Raw genomic sequence first — 22,991 nt, forward strand, 5'->3', positions numbered from 1 at the left:
CTCCGGGCGGCCTCTCCCTCATTCGACCTCGCGCGCAGCGAAGATGGCGGCCGCAGTGCGCGCTATCGGCAGCTTGGGGCGCTTCGCGGCCGCCGCTAAGTATTGCCCGCCCCGCCGTTCGGCGGCTGAGAGTGAGCAGCGGGGGGGAGAGAGAGGCGTGGAGGGTGGGGGGGAGTCACTGAGGGCAGTGCTAAAATGGTGGGTGGTTGGGTGGGTAGAGGCCTCACCAGAGCGTTTGTGAGGGATGGGGGGGCCGGCAGGAGGTATATCCACGCGCGAAGGTGTCACTGTGGGGGGGATTTATAAGGGGTTGTGGAGTGGTGTGCCCGTTCGTGGGGATGACGCTCTTGTGGGAGGGGTGCTGTGGAGGTGTTTCATAAGTTCATAAGTTCATAAGGTTGGAAAGGACCTATAAGATCATCTAGTCCAACCATCCTCCTATCACTATCTCTACCCAACTACTAAATTAAGTCCTTTAGCACCTCATCTTTGTTTGTGAGGGGTAGAGGGGTTGTAGGGCGTGTGGAGGTGACATCGTGGGGGCTGAGGGGAAAAGGCGTTGTGTGGGGGTTGCCAGAGGGATCTGTTAGGGATGGGGGATCTTAAGGCCTTGTTTCCCATTCTTCTCACTGGGTGAAGACCTCATTAGGAGTATATAATGGATAAAGGGGCTGTAAAGCAGTGTGTTAACTCATGGGAGTGTTTCTAGGAGGTGTGAGGGGGTCACTGGGTGAGGTGGCTGTATGTACGTGTCACTGTGGATGCTGGTGGTGATGGGAATCGCTGAGGTACGTGGTGAAGGGGCCCCTGTAGGGAGGATGACGCTCCTGGGTGTGTGCTTCCTTGAGGGAGCTGGCATACCATGCCAAGATCTCACCCGTGTGGCCTCTGTATCTCCACAGTGGGGAATATCAGTGTGTCCCCACGTCCTGGGGAGCTGTGGTATCCCTGTAGGACAGCTGGTCCCTATATGTCTCCTGGACATGTGTGCATCTGAGCAGTCTCTGTGTGGCTCTGGGAGTGTTCCGTGGTGTATGCTGAAGTGGCAGGGCTGTCCTTGTGTCCTTGCACATGTGCATGAGGGCACATGTTCCAGTATCCTTGGATGTCTGTCTGGCTCCTGGGGCTGCTCTCATAGCACTTCAGTGTTTCTGTGCTCATAGGGGAGAATCTTTGTCTTTGGGACCCATTTGCATACACCTGGGAGTGCAAGGTGTTTCCATGTGGCTGGGGAAGTGCCCCTGATGCCCCACAGTCTGCCCTAATTCTGGTGTGCAGGCATTTCTTCCTTGTGCATTTGCTCCCTGACCTGTATTGCAGTGCTTTCCTACAGAAATTCCAAAGAAGTTCCTATAGAAGTCACCAGAACCCTAAGTGATATCTGGTAGCAAACCTCATGCTGTTGGGATCAGCTGATTTTTGTGCTCTGAAGGGCCTCAGAGTCTTCTATGGATGTGAAGCTGAAGTTAGCAGTGTTTTCTGGAACTTAATGGCTGTCTTCATATAGTGTTGGAGCAAATTTGTGCATGACCCAGTTGCTACATGAGCAGAGTGCTGCAATTGATAACAGACAGAACTGTGGGAACTGCAGAGGCTGCTGGGGCTATCACTGGTGGATTTGTTTCTTCTAGTAATGATCTGCATTACAGTCCTGGAGCTACTCTCAATTAATAGTGTTGTTCTGCTGTAAGAAGGCACTTATCAAGCAGCATGCAAACATAGCTAGGGCAGGCTGAAAAGCATGCAAAAAGCAATAAGTAGGTAGAAGACAAGCTCAAGAGCAAGTCCTACCTGCTCAGCTACGTGTGCTGACAGCTTCCCAGAGGGGACAGTGAAGCTCAGTGTGCCAGACATTTCCCATCTTGCAGCTCGTGGGACAGGCTGGAAGCACTGCAGCTCGTTGGCTTTGCTCAGCTTAGCTCAGGACTACAGGGAGCCGTTTCTCAGCCACTTATGGATCCCATTCCCAGCTCGAGTGGTGTGCCATCTCTGGGTGAGCATGGGGAAGTGCTTGGTAGCGAAGTAGCAGGGAAATGGTAGAAAAGAAAGTGGGAAGAAATGGGTCCTGAGTAGCTGTCAGGAAAGAGGTGTTTTCCAATGTATGCCGCATCTGAAGTTTTGTGCTGAGTCTCTTTCTCCAGGCAGTCTTTCAGTTGGAATGAAGTAGTGAAAATTGGTCTATATTCAGAAGTTTTAATTCTGGAGAGACTCGTTAGTGAAATGGCAGAAGTGTGCATCTGACTTCTTGCTGTGCTGTTTCCTTCAGAATCATGAAGGTAGGGGTTCTGGCTCTGATCTTGGCAAGTTACAGTGCTGCTGAATGTTTCGGTGCCTGAAGCAGATGTGCTGTGGTTGTGACCAAGTGGAAAATACCTTCCACATCCAAAACTAAAAGCACAGATTTTGTGAGCTAAAATAAAATACTCTCAGGCTGATGAAACCTCACTTGGTTATTAAGCAGCTGTTATTCTTACTATTCTTCCACTAGCATTCCCCAAAGAGTTTGTGTTTTAAATATGTTGAGATTTGTTTTGCCTTGCCCTTGATTACTTTTCCCCCCCTTCTTATCTTTTGTTTTGCTAAACCTGAAAGCAAAGTCGAATTCATGGTTTAAGATTTTCTCAGAAGCAGCATGTTCTGCATGAAGGAATTTGGAAGAGGAAAGTATGTTTGGCCATAGGAAAAGGTTAATTCATTTTCTTCAGGTTTTTCTTATTATTGTTTTGAATTGGGGTTATACAGTGGAGGGAACTGTTGATAAGCACTGGGGAGAGACATGTTGCTGTCCCAGCTCTACCAGAACCTGGCTGTGGGTGTGGAAGGAGAACATGATCATCTGCTTTGCAACTGACATTCGTTTGATCTAATTCTCCTTCCTGATATGCCTAAAAGTAATGCAGGATTAAAGTGGAAGAACTCAGTGCCAGTCTTCTTGGCAGAGCAGTGGTGCTGTTTTTACCTGATTAAAGTTCTGCTAAGCTATAAGTGCAGAGCCTGGGCCGTGCTCTGATCTGCAAATACTTCAGAGTAGCTTTGGAGTGGAAATCCATTCACTCATTGTTCATTAAGATGGCATTTGGGTGCAGAGCAACGCACAGTTTCCATCCTGCAGCTCAGCCCTGTGTGTGTAGGACCTGGGGAATGGAGCACAAAGGTCAGAGCCTGCTGCCAGCACTGCAGCAGGGTGTAAGGAGGGTCGAAGTGCAGGGGAGCTGCAGCCCTGAGCTGTGTCATGGGGCCGTGGGGAAGGAGCACACCTGTTGGTGGGGTGCAGGGAGGGATTGCAAGCTTTTCTCTGCTGAATTTTCTACCTTCTTGATGGGGAAGGGATTGTTTTCCTCCTGAGCATGCTGTCAGCATTGAGCAATATACCTCGCCCAGCTATGTTTTCCATTGGTAGATGTGCACTATGGGGTAAGAAGTATTGCTTCTGGATTTCAGGCTTAAAGCAGCTTTGGCAGTGATTCAGCATAGGTCTGCAGTAGAGGAAGATCGGTCAGGATCAAGATCACTCGAACAGAGCTTGGATTCATTTGTGTAGTGAAAGGTCATTGGACAAAATGCAGTTTCTCTGCAGAAAGAAAGGAGATTTGGGATTTCCCTTGCAGGCAGAACTTGTTTGCATGGTGGGCTGAGTTTTCTGAGTGCTTTGAAACAAAACAAGTTTGTCTGGGTTGCTTCCACCTGTAATTAGTAGGGATAGATCTGGTATTCAGTTGATAGAGAATGGAGGAGAGAGTAAATATTGTGTGCTCTTGCTCTAGCTTACCAAGTGCACTGCCTGCTTGTGTTGGCACAGATCACAGGCACAAGTGTATTTTTGCAGAAATTTTGTAGGGCTGTTATTTGTTTTGTGGAGAATGTAACGTGAAGGCTTCAAACTCCCCAAAGTGCAACAAGATCTGAAGGTTATTGTGTTGAACTGTGCACACTGATGGCAAAATACCCCCGTGTGCTGCCCGCGTTGTCTCTTGTCAGCTTTTGAGGAACGAGGCTTTGATTGTTGCCCTCAGCTTGGCACTCCTGGTATTGGAAGCTGCAGTGTGGCAGCTGTGCTGTGAAGGTCACTTCCATAGCATGGAGTGTGCTGAACTCTGGTGGTAGCACAGAGCCTTAAAGAGGGAGCAGGCTGATGTTCTGGAATTTCTATAACTCCCTGCTTGGCAAAGGGGGACAGGAGGGTGCATTAGCAAGGCACACTGCAGCTGAGGTTACTGAGAATTCCTTTAACATCTGCAACATCTTTTCTTTAGGCTATGCTTGCCGTAACGTCTCCACCTCCACTGCTCTTCAGGGTAAGCATGAAGATATTCTATGTGAGTTCATCTTTCCTAAAACCCACTGACCATGAGCTGATAACGTGTTTCCATTTGCTTCCAGCTAGAACCCACGTGAGCTATGACATCAAAGGAGATGTTGCTGTTGTGCGCTTCAACACACCAAACTCCAAGGTACTGTTTTAGCTTTAGTACAGAGGAGGAATTGAAAATGCTGTCATTTCAGACCAAGAACATCCCTCACCTGCAGTCTTGCAAAGTTGTGAACAAAGTCAAAATTGGATGATGAGCATTTGGATGTTTAGTGAGTGGATGAGAGCCGATGGCTTCAAGTGCACCAGGGGTGGTTCAGGTTGGATACTAGGAAACATTTCTTCTGAAGAAGAGTAGTGAAGCATTAGAACAGACAGCTCAGGGGGGTGGTGGGGTCACTGTCCCTGGAGATGTGGCACTGAGGAATGTGGCTTAGGGAGCACAGTGGGGATGGGTTGACGATTGGTCACAATGATCTTGGAGGTTTTTTCCAACCTTAATGATTCTGTGATGATAATTGTGCCAAGCAGTGGTCTGGGTGAATTCCTGAATGGCCTATTCCTGTTGTTTTCAGACTGGAATGTGCATTCAGGTTTGCCATTGGCTTTGGCTTTTTTTTTGTTGTTGTTTAATCAAACTGTCTTCCATGCAAGTTTTCTGATGATTCAGTCCGGTGTTTAATCAGAGGTTAAACTCTACCATCTCTTGCAGTCCCTGTTTACAATGTTTGTTTCCTGCCTTCAGGTTAACACTCTATCCAAACAAATGAGTGCAGAGTTTACTGAAGTAATGAATGAGATCTGGGCCAATGAAGCAGTCAAAAGCGCCGTCCTCATCTCTTCAAAGCCAGGTTCTTTCATTGCTGGAGCAGATATTGAGTAAGTGTGGGGGTGTTTCAAGTTATGCTGAAGCCTGATTTCCAGGGCTAGTGTCCTGGTGTGCTGTGCAGTCTAAGCAGTTTGTCACTGACATCTCCCCGGGGGTGAAGCAGAGGCTGGGTATGAAATCCTTGTGCACCGGATGTGCAGCTTGCTCAAACAAAGTTAGGGCCTTGATAAAAAGGAGCATGGCTAGTCATTAAACTGTATTTGCTTGTAGCACTGGGTCATTCCTTCCTGCGTGCTGGGGTGCAGCCAAGGAAAGTTCCTTTCCTGGCTCCAGGGTTAGCATTGTGCTTTGGGCTGGGGCACAAGAAGAGCAGATAATTTACATGCAGAGCTTCGTTTAAGCTGGGTTTGAGTGTCTGGTTGTCTGCCAGCAAGGCCCCTCGATGAGGCAGGGCTTGGCTTTCTGCCATGTGAAGCATCCAAGCAGCCTTCCAGGCCATTCATTGTGGGGAACTCACAGGGTGTGTGGGTGCTCTCGCTGGGACCTGGAGTGCAATTGGCTATTAGTTCTGACCTCAGGCAGGGCAGAATTGTTATTTAAAGGTATTAAAAGCCAGAAAGTTCCGAGCTTTCAGGAAGGTGAACAACAAACCAACCTTTCAAAAAGCTTATTACCTTTTGCTCTGTCTGTGAATAAGGACAGACATGTGATATGTGATATGGTGAGAAGGAGGGAGTAGCGATAGTGGAGCAAAAGGACAGGCATTTAAGAGGAGCCTGCTGAATTGTGCCTGCCTGGCAAGCAGTACTTGCCTCCATGGGAATAATTGGCTGAGGGAGTCTCTAATTGGCAGAGTGCAGCATCAGAGCCTTGGCCATCTGCTTCTCTTAAAAAGTGATCCTGGGTTCTCCCCGCACCCATTCTGGCAAGTGCTTTGAGGTTTCCTGTGACCCTTCCTCCTCTCCCCCAAAGCCTTTTCAAAGCCCTGATACAAGGAAACTCATTCACTGCTTGCAAGCACAAACCAGTGTCAGCATGTGGCGACTTAGCCCACTGAATTTAGTAGTCTTCCTGTGTTGTCAGTTAATCTAAGACTGTGTGACTGAATAGCTCTGGCCTGCCTGTCAGTCACTGGAGCTTTGTGGGGAAAAGGGGAGCAAACTCCTTGAAGCACTCTCCGTTTTATTCCTGTTTTCTCAGTGCTTTTCCAGTTCTGATCAGCCTTTCTGCCTCATTGCAGCATGATTACAGCCTGCAAGACTTCTCAGGAAGTGACTCAGCTCTCTCAGGAAGGACAGAAGATGCTAGAAAAAATTGAGCAGTCTCCAAAGCCTGTAGTTGCTGCCATCAGTGGCTCCTGCCTGGGAGGAGGACTGGAGGTATTGAGCAATTCTGGGTCTGCCAAGCAGCAGTGGAAGTTAATAGCACTGGTTCTCTAAAGTTAATCATGTGATGCCTGCAGGTCTACTGTGAGAGGGTTTCGAGACCTGACACGGATTCATTACATCCATTCAAATCAGTTTGTGGCAAGTTAATGGTTTGGTTTTGCTTCAGAGCTCTGCAGTGCAAATTTTTCTGCTTCTGTCAGAAGGCAGCTAGTCAGATATGATGTGTGTGGGCCAGAATAATATTTAGATGAGAGCATCTCAGGGTAAACAGGCTGTTTCCAGCAGGCACTGAATTTGCATAAGTGCTGCTGGCAGAGTCCAGGCTGGAAATGAATCTCACTGTCCCAGCAGCTTCTGTTCTTTCAAAGGTTCTTGTGGGAGGGATGAGCATGGGGAACCTGCCCAGGCTTCACCCTGGCCTGCGTGCCCTTCTCCCTCGCTTCCCCCTTCAGCTGGGTGCAGTATCTGCTTTATAGTCTCCACTCAGTGTTTTGTAAACTGAAAAACTGCAGTAACTCCTGGGGCAAATTTGTTGCTAAAGTGGAACAGCTTCTTTGGAATAGGATCTCTTGAGTTGTTTGCATATTTCTTAAGTAATTGTAGCTTTTTACAAGCACAGCGTTGATTGATCTGTAACGGGACCGTGCTTTAAATACAGTGAGTAATTCTAGCCCTTAAAGGTCTCAGTGAGTTTTAAACTAACAAGATTTGAAAATAGCTTGATTCACATTGTGTGTTTCGTGTTCACATCAGTTGCTCCTTGTTACCATCAGCTCTGGGTGTGCTTCTCTTTGTAGAAGAAGCTGTGTGTGAGCACCAAATAAATTTTTGAGTGGATGAGTTAGAGACTCAGGGTAGGAATAGGAATAGGAGAGAAGCTGTAGCACTGTCTTCAAGAGAACTTTTTGATGGATGCTTATTTCTCCTGTGGTCTTTCCCAGGGAAACCTTTAGTTGTCCCTTCCTTTTTTAAGGTTGCCATTGCCTGTCACTACAGAATAGCAACGAAGGACAGGAAAACGGTCTTGGGAACACCTGAAGTATTACTGGGACTCCTGCCAGGGGCAGGGGGAACTCAGCGGCTGCCAAAGATGGTAAGTAAGAGAAAAACTTTACTCTGCAGCCTCTTCTGCTGCATGATATAGTCTCTCTTTTAAAATCCCCTTTCTGTGCTTCCAGGTGGGGCTTCCTGCTGCCTTTGATATGATGCTGACTGGGAGGAACATCCGTGCTGACAGAGCAAAGAAGATGGGTCTGGTTGACCAGCTGGTGGACCCACTAGGTCAGACGTGGTGCCTCTCAGTTGCTAGGAAGCTGATCTGCTGCGTGTTGGTTAACCTCTCAGTTTCAATGGGAGGGTGGTGGGGAAGCCATTGGTGCCACAGTCTATGTGGAGCAGAGCACGTGGGCTGCAAAATTGTTACCATTCTCTGCAGGATAATCTTCATTCCCACTGCTGAAGCGTGGCCACAAGGATCTTGAAACATCAGGCTAAAGCTAAGTGAACAGGGAGAGGTTAGTGTAGAGGGCAGCAGGCTTGCAGGCTCTCTTGCTTAAGCTAATTATATAGTTGAGAACCTGCATTCCTCATTTATCATGTCAGACAGATGGCAATCTGTAATGAAAGAATGGATGATCAATGCCTATGCAGCCTGCAGATGTTAATCTCAGTGTCAAGATCTTGAGAAGCCAACCTCACAGCTCTGGCACTGTAAATTGCTAACTGACTTTCAGTTGGATGGAGATGTTCCTTGCAGATTGCAGCGTAGACTGCACTGCTCCTGAATGTGAAGAAAATTTATGTACATATTTTAAAGGTGCTGCTGTCTACCCTGAGAAATGCAAGGGAAGCTCCTGTGTGTCTCAGACCAGCTGGATGAAATGTTACTAGCTATATTCTCATTTATAGAATAAATCCATGCTACACAGACTTGAGTTAAATCTGCTGGTGAAACTTCACCGCTGTATGCTTCGTTAAGTTTCTAAAAGCCAATTGTTATGGCTTTTTATACCAGTGGTTACTAAAGGAAAACTGAACTTGTCAAGGATTTAACCACCCTTGACTCAAACCAGATTAGGACGTGGAAGTAACACAAAAAGCATGATATGCAAGCATTAGAGGCATCTCTTCCTTCAAATAGCACTCAGTGCCAAGAGGCTTTCTCACTGAGTATTCTCATGTTCATAATCAATGTCTGTGGGAAAGCAGCTTTATTTAGCAGGGGTAATGCTTTAGTTGACTGTAGAAAGCTTTAAAGGAAAGAGATAGCATTAATCAGGAGGCAGTCTTGTGAATTGCAAGCAGTTCTCCTTCAGTAAGGACCTTTAAAGCATACTCTTGGTATTTTTAATGGTGTGCCTAAGCCTAACTCTGGCATGTGCCCTTTATGTAAGAAAGCACATTTTAGTTGATAGCTTGAGGTTCCCTGGGCAGTTAGGATGTCTGCAGTTAGGATACTGCAGCAGTTAGGATAGGTGTTACTGTGTGTAGTACAGCTAAAATAAGTGAGAAACTTCTTGCACTTGAGGTTGAAGATTGAGGGTTTATTGGACATTAGATGCAGTGCAGGTAGTTTTCAGGGAGGTGGTGTTGGGTAACTGTTGTCTGTGTGTTTAATGGCAACAGTGTGCAGACTTTCTGTGCTACACAATAAAGCAGAACTGCAACAAGAGGGAGAGGGAGGCAGAAACACTGAGTTCTGTTTTGGTGGTGCCTGCACTAATGTAAAGTGAAAGAGTGAGAAATAAAGGGCACAAACTGCAACAAGATATGATAGTTTGGTTTTAGAAGAAGGTCTTTATAGTGTGACACTGAAATGAGGATCTAGAGTGGTGCTGGGATCTTCATTCTTGGAGATGTTCAGGAATGGCCCTGACAGTTCTGAACAACCTGATCTAATTCTCAAGTTAAATCCAGACTTCAAACTTGGCCTTATTTTGAGCAGTATGTCAGACTGTCTGGCCACGTTCCCATCCAACCAAAGCTTTTACACTGTTCTCTGAAATTAATGTTCGTGTTTAATTGGCAGACAGCTGTTGGATGTTTTATGTTTTGGCATTCTATATAAACACTATGAACATTAATTTGTCTTGGAGACATTCAGAATCAAGAAAAGTCAAGCAGGGGATAGAGTGGTAGCAGTTCAAAGGAGTATCCTGCTGGTGTCACACCCTCTCTTTTCCACATGAGCTAAACCCATCAGTGATAACTTCTGCTGTGTTTCCTCAAGGCTTCTCTTTTGCTCACAGGACCAGGTGTGAAGCCTCCAGAAGCACGAACAATTGAGTACTTGGAGGAGGTAGCAGTTGGCTTTGCCAGAGGACTAGCAAACAAGACTGTGTCTGCCAAGAGATCAAAAGGACTAGTACAGAGTAAGTCTGGGCACTACAGCCCAAGCCAAGGAACTGTACTGAGTATTAATCCAGCTTTGCTTCTCAGAGATAAGGTCATGCTCCTACTTAATTTTGTCATCAAAGCAAAGTTGCTTGATGTTTGTAATTGTTGCCTGAGCTAGGTGGGATGGTAGTTAGAAGGTTGCTGTGCAGATCTGATCTTCAGGTAGCATGGCCAGAGCTGTGCCAGACAGCTTCTGAAGCATGCTAGAAGGGATCCGGGCTTATGGGAAGAGAGGAGCAGCTGCCTTCGGAGGAGCATCCAAACTCAAATTTCTAGTTGCAAGTGCTGTACAGAGCCCACAGAAGGGTAGTTGGAGCTCAGTGATCCTTAAGGTCCCTTCCAGCCTAGGTAATTCTATGACTACTCTTTGACTGTTGGCTTAATGATTTTAAGGCTAATCACATGTGTAGTACTGTACTGAGACATGTTTTGTTCCATCTTGCAGAGATAACAGACTATGCCATGGCTCTTCCATTTGTGAGGCAGCAAGTCTACAAGACAGTGGAGAGCAAAGTTCAGAAGCAAACCAAAGGACTGTATCCCGCTCCACTAAAAATCATCGAGGTAATGCCCACTGTGAGGCATAAAAAAAACTAGAGTGAAGATGGATCTTTGGGATTAATAACATGGAAACAGGAAGGGGGTTGGTGTTTCCTTCCTCTGAGCCAAGGATTATTTTTTTAAGTGACTTTTAACCTGTGAGCATCACCCTCTGACTGAGGGCAGTGACATTACAGGAGCAGAGTCCTGCTGAAACAATTCCTGAAACCACAATGTGTGTGTAAAAGCCAACCTGGTAGAAAGCTCATTGCCATGGTACTTACTCTGTGCTAGGACAAAAGGTGATCCTTAACTCTGCTTTGAACAGCATGGGTAGGACCCAGAGTGTTTGAAGTACCCTTTGAATGCTGGGAAGGGGTTGCTGGTGAAAGCGGGAGGTGCAGCTGAGCTATTATTAAAGCATAGCTGTTGGTGGACATGCCTTTAATTGTGGGATATCTTTATTGTTGTTATTTTAAATAGGTTGTAAAGGCTGGTCTTGATCAGGGGCGGGACACTGGATACCTCACTGAATCCCAGGTAAGAAGTTGAGATTCTCTGGTAGCAATAAATAAGCTGTGTAGTTGTGTGGTAAATTTAACTGTGCACAAAGGATGGCATTCTTCACAGGCTGCTCAAAATGGTACCTGGATCCCTGCCCACAGTTCTGTGAGTGGGGCTGTGGAAAAGGCCTATCTTGAACAGCAGAACTGGTTTTGTGTGGCTTTTTCTGTTCATTTTGGTTTGGATTTTTTGTTTTGCTCTTTTTTTTTTTTCTTATATGGTTCTTCATCTGTGAAAACAGTTTGTGCTCCTTCTCATTCCTGTCTGTTCAGTCTTCCTGGGTTGGGAATGACCAGGCTGAGATCAGTGACCGAGGTTTCATGTAGCAGGACTTTGAATTTGGTTTCTCTGTGTATCTGAGCAATATTTGTTTGTTCTGACTGACACGTGGGGCAGGTAACCCAGGGGTGTGGCTGTAGTGGTGTGAGTCTCACGAGTGTTTCCAGGTAGTTTGGTGCGGGCAAATCAATTCTCCCAAGAACAGACTTCCATTTTCATCAATATTCAATTTACACTGATACCTTTCTTCACCATCATCTTTGCTGAGGGTATTGTTCTTTCATTTGTTTGCCATTTATCTCATTTTCCAGCTCAGATTCTTTTCACTCATTGATGATTTTCAGTACTTGTGAGCATTAGATGTTGTGTGTTTGTTTTCAGTAATGGTTTCTCAGGCAGAACTGGGCTTCTCTTTCCTTATCCCTCAGTGGAACTGACCTATTTAGCAACCACTGCAGTGGGAGTACTGCTGGTACTGGCTGTTCAGAGAGACCTCAGCAGGATGGAGAGCTGGGCAGGCAGGAGCCTTGTGAAGTTCAGCAAAGGGAAGTGCCAAGTTCTGCCCCTTGAGAGGAACAATCCCGGTCTCCAGCACAGAGGAGCCTGGACTGAGTTCAGCAAAGGGTCACAGAAATGATTGAGGGCCTGGAGCATCTGACATGTGAGGAGAAGCTGAGAGAACTGGAACTCTTCAGCCTGAAGAAGAGAATGCTCGGGGGGCATCTTGTCAGTGTGTATAAATACCAGAAGCAATGAAGAAGGAATAGCTGCACTCTGTGGTGTCCAGTGGTAGGACAGGAGGTAATGGGCACAAACCAGAACAATAAATTCCACTGAAATGTGAAGAACTTCTTTTTGCTTACAAAAGTGATTGAACACTGGCACAAGTTGGCCAGAGAGGCAATGGAGTCTTCTTCCATGGTGCTGTTCAAAACCCAGCTGGATGCAGCCTGCTCCAGTTGACTCTGCTTTGAGCAATGGGGTCCACAGTTCTCTTCCAATCTCAGCCATTGTGTGATTCCTTGACTCTGAGAAATAAGCTCCTGTTTTGTAATTCCTTTCTATTCAGTTCTTTACTTCCCTGCCATGTTCACTTGAGTTCAGCAGCAATAACTGTTAAGTGATTGGTTTTTCCTCTTTGGTCTCAATTTTGCTACATCTTTTCTCAGACTGTGTGTTTTTGATACAGACGAGGTAACCGTGGCCTCACAGTATTGCTAATGTTGTTACCTGAGCACTGCTGGGTGGATCCCCAGAAGATCCACAATATGACCATCTGCTTATCTGTGTATTTGGGCCATCTGTCACATTGCTGGCCCTTAACCACCACTGAAGTGCAGCCCTCTCACACAGCACTGTCTGCAGCCTTCATCAGCTTTTCATGCTGCTGCCTGGCACATCCAGCAGTTTCTCATGCTTTGTCAGTAGATTGTTTTGTTCTCTTCTGGTGATGAAGTCCTAGTCTGAGATGTAGCTGTCTGCCCTGTACCTTAGCAGTGACCTCCTCGATGCACCCTAGAACTGTCTGTTCTAGTTATTCATTCCACCCACGTTTGATCTGGTGCTGAATAAAAGACTTGGGATACTCTGTTCCTTGCAGAAAAGAATGAGTGGTTTATTTCCTGAGAACAGCAGCAGGATGAAGATCTTACCAGGAACCCCTGAAGAATAAGAGTTTGTGTCGTGCCTTTTCTAATGCCTCCTTCTTTCTCTTAGGGTGGGAGAGCTGCAGATTCTCTTCCAGTCTTCTTGTTTCTGATATTTTAACAAGCCTTTAACTCAGAGGACATAGTGAGGGGAGATACTGCCTGCTGCACTCTCCATTATATCAGTGGTTTTCCCTAGCTGATTTGGCTCAGACAACATCATTAGTTTGCAGTCGCCGTATGCTGTCTTTTGTCTTCCTGTCTCCTTTCCTCTTTCATGCTGAATGCTGAGAGATTATGCAGGCCTTTGATTTTGTGGCCTCTTTGTGATCCTCTGAAAATAGCATCAGAGTCCTGCTGTCAGTGAGAATTGGCCTGTTTAGAGATTTGTCTTAAAGTCTGAGTGCAAGACTCTTTCCTTTGGTTGCAGCTAGGACAATGGCTCTAGCTAGTGTGGGGTGCACGTGGGAAAGAAAGGGTCTCTTCTTGCTCTAGTCTCATGTCTGTAAGTTATTATCAGGGAGAAGCTGAAGTGGCTCCTGCATTGGCTTGTAAGACCCTCACAGCTGGTGAGGCAGCAGCTTCACCTCTGCTTTACCCTGCCAGTGAATGTTTCTCCCCAGAGCTATGCTTGGAGGGTCCCAGGATGAGTGGAAATGAGCTTTGAATGCATTAGTAGGGAAGGAAGGAGACGGGCACACAAAAATGATGGCTGCTTTTGTTCCCTGGCAGACTCCCACTGCTGCAGACGCTTCTGTGTGATAGAGGTATATTCTCTTTGTGTTATAGTGTTTATGGGAAATGTTGTTGAGCTGCTGGCCTGAATGGGAGGTAATGGTGCAAAGTGAGCTGTCCCTAGCACAAAAGGTGCCCTGTGCAGAGAGGACATACATGCTCTGTTCTTCCATTTCCAGGTGGCTCATCCACGTGGCTGTGCTGACCCATGGCGATATTTTTTTTGATCTGTGCATGCTTGGATGTGTGACAGCTGTTAAAGACCAAGCCTTTTGCTTCCCTCTTCCCTTTCTTCCAGAATTTTGGCCACCTTGCAATGACCAATGAATCCAAGGCACTGATTGGACTTTACCACGGGCAAGTGCGCTGCAAGAAGAACAAGTTTGGGACACCTCAGCGAGAGGTCAAGTAAGTGCAAACGTGGGGTGTCTGAAGGGGAAGCTGCAGGACATCTGCAGATAGGTTTTTGGCTTCAACTCCTGAAAAGCAGAAGAGAGATTTCCAACCTTGGGAATATTAATCTTCCATACTTCGGAGGTCTCACCCACAAATAAAACCTAAAAAGCAGTTTTAAAAAATAGTGCCTACGTGGGCACGATTCAGGGTGGGAAAAGTTTCTTCTCTGAAAGAGTGGTCAAGCATTGGAAGTCTGAACAGGGAAGTGGTGGAGTCACCATCCCTGGAGCTGTTCAAGAAAAGGATACATGTGGCACTTAGGGATGTGGTTTAGTGGGCATGGTGGTGATGGGTTGGTGGTTAGACTTAATGATTCTGTGACTCTGTCTGCGTGGGTCTGTCCACAGCAATGGAAACTCAGCTGTTTTTATCTTTGAATGCTTTCTCCCCCACACTTTCACTGCAGGACCCTGGCAGTGCTGGGAGCAGGGCTCATGGGAGCTGGGATTGCACAGGTTTCAGTGGATAAGGGGATGAAGACCATTCTGAAAGACACAACACAGCAAGGCTTGGACAGAGGACAGCAGCAAGTCTTCAAGGGGTACGTGAGCTTGCAGGAGTTTGCTTGGCATGGGATGGGGCTTCCTTTAGTCAAAATTGCGACACCACTGTTCCTCTGGAATCTTCGACCATTAAACATCACAGAAATGCTTTCATGTAAGGTTGCCCTATGCAATGTGCTGAGGTGTTGCTATGAAATAGACCCAGAGTCTTAGCTCCTTAAGTAGGTTGACCCACCTAACTGATGATTGCTTTAGCTTTTAGTTTTATCAGTAGCTTATAGAGCTAAGGTGGGAGGAAGCAGTCTTGGCTGATGTACTGAGTTGTGTGAGAAGGGCTCTTCTTTTTCCAGATGGCAGGATAGCCCAGTGACAGTCCTGCTGAACTGGAGATAGTATTTTGTGTCCCTGTTCCAGGAGATAGGGATATCCTTGGTGGCACAGTGCACATCCAGCAGTCTGGTGTGTCCTGTGCTGGCTCTCTGACAGATGTTCTTCCCTAGGCTGAATGGCAAGGTGAAGAAGAAGAGTCTAACATCATTTGAGAGGGACTCCATTCTCAGCAACATGACAGGCCAGCTGGACTACAAGGGCTTTGAGAAAGCAGACATGGTGATCGAGGCTGTGTTTGAGGACATTAACATCAAGCACAAAGTGCTGAAGGAAGTGGAGGCCGTGAGTATCAGTTTTGAGCAGCACCAGACATGGCCACTGTATGGCAGAGACTTGAGGTGTCCTGCCCAATGGATTTATCACATCTTATGCTGTAAGTTACTCATTTCAGTACATGGATGAGTGTCAGGGGCAGTCTTCCCTCACTGTGAATAAGGAGTCATTAGTTCTAAGCTGATCAGGTGCAGTTACAACATTCTCTGGCTCCTGGGAGCTACCCTAGAAAGACTTCCATTCTTCTGAGCTCAGAATGACAGTAATGTCCTTTGGTATCTCCACTACTTGTCCTTTACCTGCTCTCCCTGGCTTGCTGCCACTGCTCTGTTCTGTTCAAGAGCACACTTGGGGAAATAAATGCTAAAGCAGCTGGCCTGTGCTCCTCTCTGAAGTCCCTCTCAGCAGCATCCACTGTGATTGCAGTGGACTGGTAGAGTCATAGGAGCTCTGAGACTGACTGATACTGCAGGGCCCCAGTGGAAGTCAGGCCTGGATGAGTTGGGCTGCTGCTTTAGGATGAATTTCTGACACTAGCAGAGAAAATCAGGCTTCCTTCGTTCCTCAGGCATTAGCAGGTGCTGTGAATGCTTTGTGCTTGCACTGTTCTCTCAGATTCTGTGAATCACATCTGACTTTGGAGGCTGTGCATTTAAAGTGTCTGTTCAACCCCTACCACAGGTGATCCCCCCTCACTGTATCTTCGCCAGTAACACGTCTGCCCTCCCAATCAACCAGATAGCTGCTGTTAGCCAGAGGCCAGATAAGGTGAGTAACAAGTACCAAAGATCCTGCAAGTCTGCTCTCTGCTCAGTTGTCTGTAGTGGCAAAATGGTTTTGCTGTAGACAAGCATTGGGATCTGCTTTTTCCCTAGAATGCGTTAATGCACACAACGGGCAGGGAAGCTGTAGAAGGACTCAAGCTGAGAAAATTTCCAGACAGTGAGGCCTAAGTCATCTGAGTGGCTGCTTAGATGTAGGAGTGACTTACCACAACGGGAACATGCCCTCTCAGTGAGAGGGCACTAATCTGGCAGCAAAAAAAGAAGAAAAGCTGGAGTCTGGAGGTTGAATTCAGAGGTGCTGAAACTAAAGGTGCGAGAGGCAGGGTTTTTTGAGGTAGGTAGGATATGGAGGCAGTAGGTTCTTGAGAAGAAGGAAAGGGAAGCTCTGGGGATCAGTTGGAAAGTATCCCACTAATGTAAAGGGGCAAAGGTGCCTTTGGCTGGTTTCCTCAGCTCTTAGAATGGTCTACAATGGTGCCCAGGGCAGTGCATTGCCTGAGCTGCTTGTATTCCTGCACGAGTCCCATGGATATCTGTAAGGGTCATAGAGTAACAACGTGCCCTCCCCACTGGAGGATTCTCTGACCTTCGTGAGCCTCTTCTTGGTTTGTTGTTCAGACCCTAGTTGGATTGGAAATGCAGATTGCATCTTAGATGTTCATACTTGCAAATAACATCCTCTTGCTGAATAAATTGCCTGTGTAATGACTCTTTATGGGGAAACAAATAGGAAATCAGATAACTAATTAACATATTTTCTTTAATTAGTTTTGCAGACTGCAAATGTCCTTCAAGGTTCCTCTGACTTATGCAGATCTTAATGCCAAGTGTAGCTTCCAGGAGGCATGAAGGTGACATCCTGATTACATGGCCACGTTAGGAGGATGAGGCATACAGACAAATAATTACCTCTTAAATGCTCTCAGAGGAAGGCTATGCTTACCTCTGTAATTAGCTGCTGAAAGCATGCCTTCTTGTCCTTACATAGACCCTCTCCTCCCCCCCAGGAAAGAAATTACAAGCAGAACTACAGGGATTCTGCTCAATAGTTGTCTCTTTTGCTGCTGCTCCACTTTCACACTCCAGAAGGAGCACTACCCAAGCATGTCACTGCTCTCCCAGGTCTGGTCAGAGAGAACTGCAGATGGCACAGTGCCTGTACTTCACCTGGGGACTGAACTCAGCTGAGATTCCTAGACAGGTAGACAAGTTTTGCTGCCAGACCATTAGCAGAGGGTTGAGCAGCACTCTTGGTCCTGTAATCATCATATCTTAATCCTCACTGAGGCAAGAGCTGTGGGACCTGTGCTGCTTCCTTGGGAAAGCTGAGGAAAGAGGGGAAGAGTCCTCCTGCTGGAAAGGGATACAGTAAAGCTCGTGGCTGGGTATTTGACTTTTTTTTTCCAGTAGTTTACAGTGTGATGCATTATATGTCTTAACCCTGAGCTCTTCCTCCTGCCTAGGTGATTGGGATGCACTACTTCTCCCCCGTTGACAAAATGCAGCTGCTGGAAATCATCACTACAGACAAAACATCCCAGGACACAGCTGCTTCTGCTGTGGCTGTTGGCCTCAAACAAGGCAAAGTCGTCATTGTGGTAAAGGTGAGGAAACACTGCACAGAATACTGGCTGGGATTATAGATAAAAGAGTGGGCCTGTGCACTGAGAGAAGGCTCACATGGCTGTGGATGAGGTGATAGTTGCTACTCGTGCAGAGGAGTAAAAATGGAAGTTAGAAGAAGACACATGCCTAACTGATCATTCAGGTGTCCCTTGGAGCGGACTTGAAGTGCCAGAGACATGGGAGAAGTCTGGTGGGTCACCACGAGAGACTTCATCTCTACTCTGAACATCTAGGAGGCATCAAAGATGGCATAGAGTGTGGGCAAGACCCCTCCACTTCTTCTGCTTGGGGATTTGCAGGGACAGAGGGGCCTGTGAGCAGTAACCACCCTCTTCCTGTATTTAAATCTTGTGTGATACGTGTGCAGGTGTAGAGGAAGAGTTATGCAAAGCAGAGGGAGAAGAGTGGCAGGAGCTGAGAACAGACTGCTGTGTTCTGTAGGTGGAAGCAGCAGAGTGTTAAAACCACTGTGGGGTATTTGGCTGATGGCTGTTGTTGGGCACACAGCACTCAAAACGGAGCTGGTCTCTTGCTCTTGTAGAAGCAGGCAGTCAGCAGTGCTGTGTCAGCTGCATGGGAGGTTCAGCCCATGGCAGTTTGGTAAGTGTGGTTTTAAACTGCTTTTTTCTCTGATGTGTAAAACTCCCAGTAAAGCAGGTCTCTCTAGTGGTGCTGGGTAAACTGGGCTGCCAGAAAGTGCTCTAGGCATCTCTAAAGGCCAGTGGAGGTACAGTGCTGCTTCTGTAACCCTCTCCCCCACATCGGTTACTTCCCAGAATGGTAGTTTGTAGCCTGTCTGCTGCTTCCTGACTTTGCAAGTGATACCAGAGGTGAAACAACAAGTTTATGCCTGTTTGACTTGTGCTTGGCACTGTTTCTCCTCATCGTCCTGTTGGGTTTGGTGAAGCCAGGAGACTTCTGCAGCTTGCCTGGGTCCTCTAGGTTTGATTTTAAATAAAAGATCTTGAGGGGACTTCCAGGGTGTAAACAGTTACAGTTTTAAGTGCTGCTGAGTCCTATAGATAAAAGTTGATCGTGGAGTTGACTGCGTACCATTAAAAATGGTTGAGTGTCTCTGCTGTGTGTGTCAGTGCCTGAACTGCATGCAGCCTGGGCTGTGAAATTCAGTTCTTGTGCTGCTGATAGAAGCAGTATCTCTGTCATTTGTTCTCACCTGCTTCCCTATTGCACTCTTCTTCCCTAGGATGGACCTGGTTTCTACACCACCAGGTGCCTGGGGCCAATGCTGGCAGAAGTAGGCCGAGTTCTCCAGGTGTGTATCCCCTTTGCTACAGTGTCCACCAAACAGGAGTTTAAATTCTGCTGCTTCCTTGCTCCCTGTCAGCCTGGCCCAAGTTCTGGCCAAGAAGGGAAACTGGGTGAGGTAGAAGCCTGCAAGACAGGGAGCAGCTCAGGCAACTAATGGTGTAAGGTAAACCCAAAAGTGGCTGTCTTCTCTCTACATCCCCTGACATGCAGCTGAAGCTGCAGAGCTGCACATTAAACTGGTAATGCTTACTAAACCAGACCCTTCCTGGTGTCTGCTTGGGAGGGATTTTCTCCCCAGATTCTTGGAAATACCAGGTATAAAAATCCACTGAAGTCTGATGACTGGTTTCTACAAAATTTCCCAACCCTTGGCACAGTTCCTCTACTCATACTCTTACTAAATATGCATCCTCTCACCCAAACTGGTTGGGGAGCTCATTTGGACAATCATTGCAGTGCTGGATCTAGATTTCAAACCATTTGAGGAACATAGGAGGCAGGGTGTGCCTCACAGTTGCAAGGATGCCCCTTTATCTGCACTGTGGTCTGCTCTGTGCTGTGCCTTGCATTGCCTGCGAGGCAGCTCTCCCAGACTTCTCCCTGCATCTAGGGCTGCAAAGCAGAGGGCAGTGTTATGGACTCAGTGTTCAAAACAGAGATTGTGAGTGAGGCAGGGGTGCACACACATGTTTCTCTTGTCTCTGGGGCTGACCAGAGCAGGCTTGAGAGAGTCTTTGTGGGCTGTCGTCGTCAGGGTATGACACAGCACACAACAAAGAGCAAATCCCTGCCACTGTGTCCTACCTTTGCCCCACTCAGGCTGTGGGGTGAGCAGGTTTTTGCTCCATTGAAGGAATTTTGGAGAAGGGAGTCCTGTCCTGCATGGACAGCTGCAAGGAATTTGCACCCCACTGTGTGGATGAATGAAGTGAGGCATCAGCCTTTGTGTCTGTGGTTATCTGCAGCCTGTTCTCGGCTGTAATGTGGTCTGATGAGTTCTGGTGTGTGGGGATTTCCTCTTTGCACAAAGTCAGGGTAGAATTTGGAGCTCTGTGAGCACAATCACACTGCTCTTCTCTGTTCTCAAGCAGCTAATGAGGCTTGTCACATTTTGTGTCCCCAGATGATCCTTTCTACCCCCATGATGGGTTTCCAGAGATCTCACTTCTGCTTCTATCCCTGCAGGAAGGCATTGACCCGAAGAAAGTAGATGCCATCTCTACAGCCTTTGGCTTTCCGGTGGGTGCAGCCACGCTGATCGATGAGGTGGGTGTGGATGTGGCCACACACGTGGCTGAGGACCTTGGCAAGGCCTTTGGGGAGCGCTTTGGAGGCGGCAGCATCGGGTTGTTCAAGCTCATGGTGCAGAAAGGCTTCTTAGGTGAGATGCTAGGCTGTTGTAGTCCAACATTTCCCCCTTTTTTTTTTTTTTTTAATTCAAGGGAAAGTACTTTGCGTCCCATCAGCCTCTTCTGCTTCAGGTGAGAGCAGACCCAGGAAGGGGTTGGGAAGCTGTACCCTGGGACCTTCCTGTGCAGAAATGACTTCAGTAGGCAGAGATGCTGCCCAGAGCAAAGGCAGTAAGCAGGATCTCATGCAGCTCTGTCTAGCTCTTACTGAACCTGCACATGCAGGGACGTGAGAAGCAAGAGTCTGGAAATGAATGTGCTGAAATGAAGCAAGCTCTCCTTGCCAAAACCTGGCAGTTGAAGTTACTCACATCTTGTCTTCTCTGTCCCTTGCTCCTATGGCCAAGGACTGCATCTTTTTTGTTGCCAAAGCTGTGCCAATGGTGACATTATTTGGCTGTCCTATGGACTTAGCAAAGGCAATGGGGCCAGGCACAGGTGGCAGCATTGTGCCAAGGAGCCAGCTGGACATGAGCCCCTTCCCTCCCTCCTTGGTGAGGCAGCAAAGAGGCTTGCTGTGAGGAGCAGAGAGGCTGCCTGTGCTAAGAGAATCTGCTCACACTCAGAATTGGCAGTCACGAGGTCAGAGGCCAAGGTGTTGTGAGCATGTGAGACGTGGCAGGATGTGACTGTGCTTTTTTTCCCCCTGGCAGGCCGCAAGGCAGGGAAGGGTTTCTACATTTACCAGGAGGGGGTGAAAAACAGGAGCGTAAATTCTGGCATGGATGAGATCTTGGCACAGTTCAAGCTGCCAGCCAAACCTGAAGTGTAAGTACCTGCCCTGCTCAGTGGTGCTGTGGTCTGGCTCATGCCCTTGCCCCTCCTGGCTCCAATCATGATGTCTGCACCGGGAGCCTTGAAGGATAGGTAGCACTGAGCACAGGGTCACTCTGTATGCCAGTTGGCTGTTTCCAGCTACCACACAGGGGAGCAGGCTGTAGTAGAGCATCCTTGAACTCATCAGCTCTTGCTTCAGCACCTTTGTAGAAAGGTTTCTGGTGGTGGTTGGGTTTGTCGAGGAGGTGGGTTGCCATGGCTGTGTGTGTCAGACCTGTCTGAAACGTTGATGTGGCTGCTCCAAGAGACTCTTTGCCATTCTTACATGCCTGCCTCAAGTCACAGCACAGAATTTGGCAATCCTTAGCCTCATGTGGCTAGGAATATCTCCAATGAGAGAGGATTCCTCCCCCTGTCCCTTCCCTGTCCCCCTTCCCTTCTTCCTTCACGTACTCATAACTCCTCTGCTCAGTTACTATGTCAGCTGCACAGCCCTGAAGCATTTCTTTCCTTGCAGCTGTACTGATGAGGACATCCAGATGCGCTTGGTGACGAGATTTGTGAACGAGGCAGCCATGTGCTTACAGGAAGGGATCCTCAGCAACCCTGTGGAGGGAGACATTGGTGCAGTGTTTGGCTTGGGCTTCCCACCTTGCCTGGGAGGTAAGTGTCAGGAGCAAGTAGTTCTCACTGCATGCTCCGACTAGGAGTGTTATCAAAGTAATTTGCCCCAGCTTGTCCCCTTCCTTCCAGGCTGCCTGGTCTCTGGCACGCAGGGACACTCAGAGCTTTGCTACCAATGTTGGGATGCACATTTCGGACCAAACAAAAGCAGCAGTCAGGGCTGCACAAAGGTGGCAGCACATTTCTGCTCCCCTCTGGGCTGGGCTCACACTTAGGATGATGTGCTGGCTTCCCATGCCAGCAGCTGGGGTTCTCTGGAGAACAACATATCTGGGAATGATACACCTTAGTATTCTCATCAGTGTCACTGATAGCAGGGTCAGTTGGGCTGATGGCCTTCAGAGGTCCCTTCCAACTCTAAGGACTCAATGATTCTGTGGCGTATCAGCCAAATCCAGTGCTCTCACCTCTCCAGCAGCCTCGGTGCTCCACCCTGCTTCAACACGTGTCCCTCTGTCCCCATAGGTCCCTTCAGGTATGCAGACTCCTACGGTGCCAAGCAGCTGGTGGACAAGCTGCGGAAGTACGAGGCCGTCTACGGCAGCCAGTTCACACCGTGCCAGCTGCTGCTGGACCACGCCAACAGCCCAGGCAAGAAGTTCCACCAGTGACCGTGGCCTGGGACACCCACCTGAGATGCAGCATCATCCTGAGCCCCGGGGCCCCCGGCGCTCCAGCGACACCCAAATTCTCTTTAAGGTTAATCTGCAAAGCACCCTAGGGGAGGCGGGGAAGGAAGGAGGGTGGCAGCAGGTTGCCTTGTGGCTTGTATTCATTTCAAGTGCCTTATCAGCTACTGCGTGTTGGGCACGTCCGTCCTGTGCCCTTGTGAGCCTGGTGGCTGAGAGAGAGAATTCCTTCTGCATTTACCTCTGTGCTGCACCCACCAGTGCTCCTGGGCTCTGTCAGGCACCATCCTCCACACAACTGGCCCTGAGCCCTTGCCTTTCCATGAACCTCCACCAATAAATCCCCATCCCATTGGGTTTGGACTCCGTGCCTGCTCTCACTGCGCCGCAGCCCCTTGGCACTGAGGAGCAGAACCACTCCGGGGTGCAAATAAAGCACTCAGGCAATCCTCCATGCTCCTCTCGCTGGGTCGTGGGCTGCCCACGTTGGCTGGCAGCCTGCTG

At 47.9% G+C, this 22,991-nt stretch overlaps 1 protein-coding gene across 1 annotated transcript; it reads left to right on the forward strand.

Moving 5' to 3' along the window:
• Positions 1-32: 32 nt before the first annotated feature.
• Positions 33-22,850, forward strand: HADHA (hydroxyacyl-CoA dehydrogenase trifunctional multienzyme complex subunit alpha). The gene is made up of 20 exons (XM_065730561.1): positions 33-131; positions 4,254-4,295; positions 4,381-4,451; positions 5,055-5,188; positions 6,379-6,517; positions 7,500-7,619; positions 7,705-7,807; positions 9,775-9,897; positions 10,368-10,486; positions 10,946-11,002; positions 13,985-14,094; positions 14,549-14,683; positions 15,146-15,317; positions 15,990-16,076; positions 17,557-17,697; positions 18,924-18,992; positions 20,174-20,369; positions 21,051-21,165; positions 21,692-21,837; positions 22,324-22,850. The coding sequence occupies exons 1-20, from the start codon at positions 44-46 to the stop codon at positions 22,467-22,469; spliced, it is 2,313 nt and encodes a 770-aa protein (XP_065586633.1). The 5' UTR covers positions 33-43; the 3' UTR covers positions 22,470-22,850.
• The last annotated feature ends 141 nt before the right edge of the window (positions 22,851-22,991 follow it).

The sequence above is a fragment of the Cyrtonyx montezumae genome, unplaced genomic scaffold (assembly GCF_038088225.1).
Source record: "Cyrtonyx montezumae isolate F1298 unplaced genomic scaffold, pur_monq_1.0 scaffold_13, whole genome shotgun sequence".
In the NCBI taxonomy this organism is placed as follows: domain Eukaryota; kingdom Metazoa; phylum Chordata; class Aves; order Galliformes; family Odontophoridae; genus Cyrtonyx; species Cyrtonyx montezumae.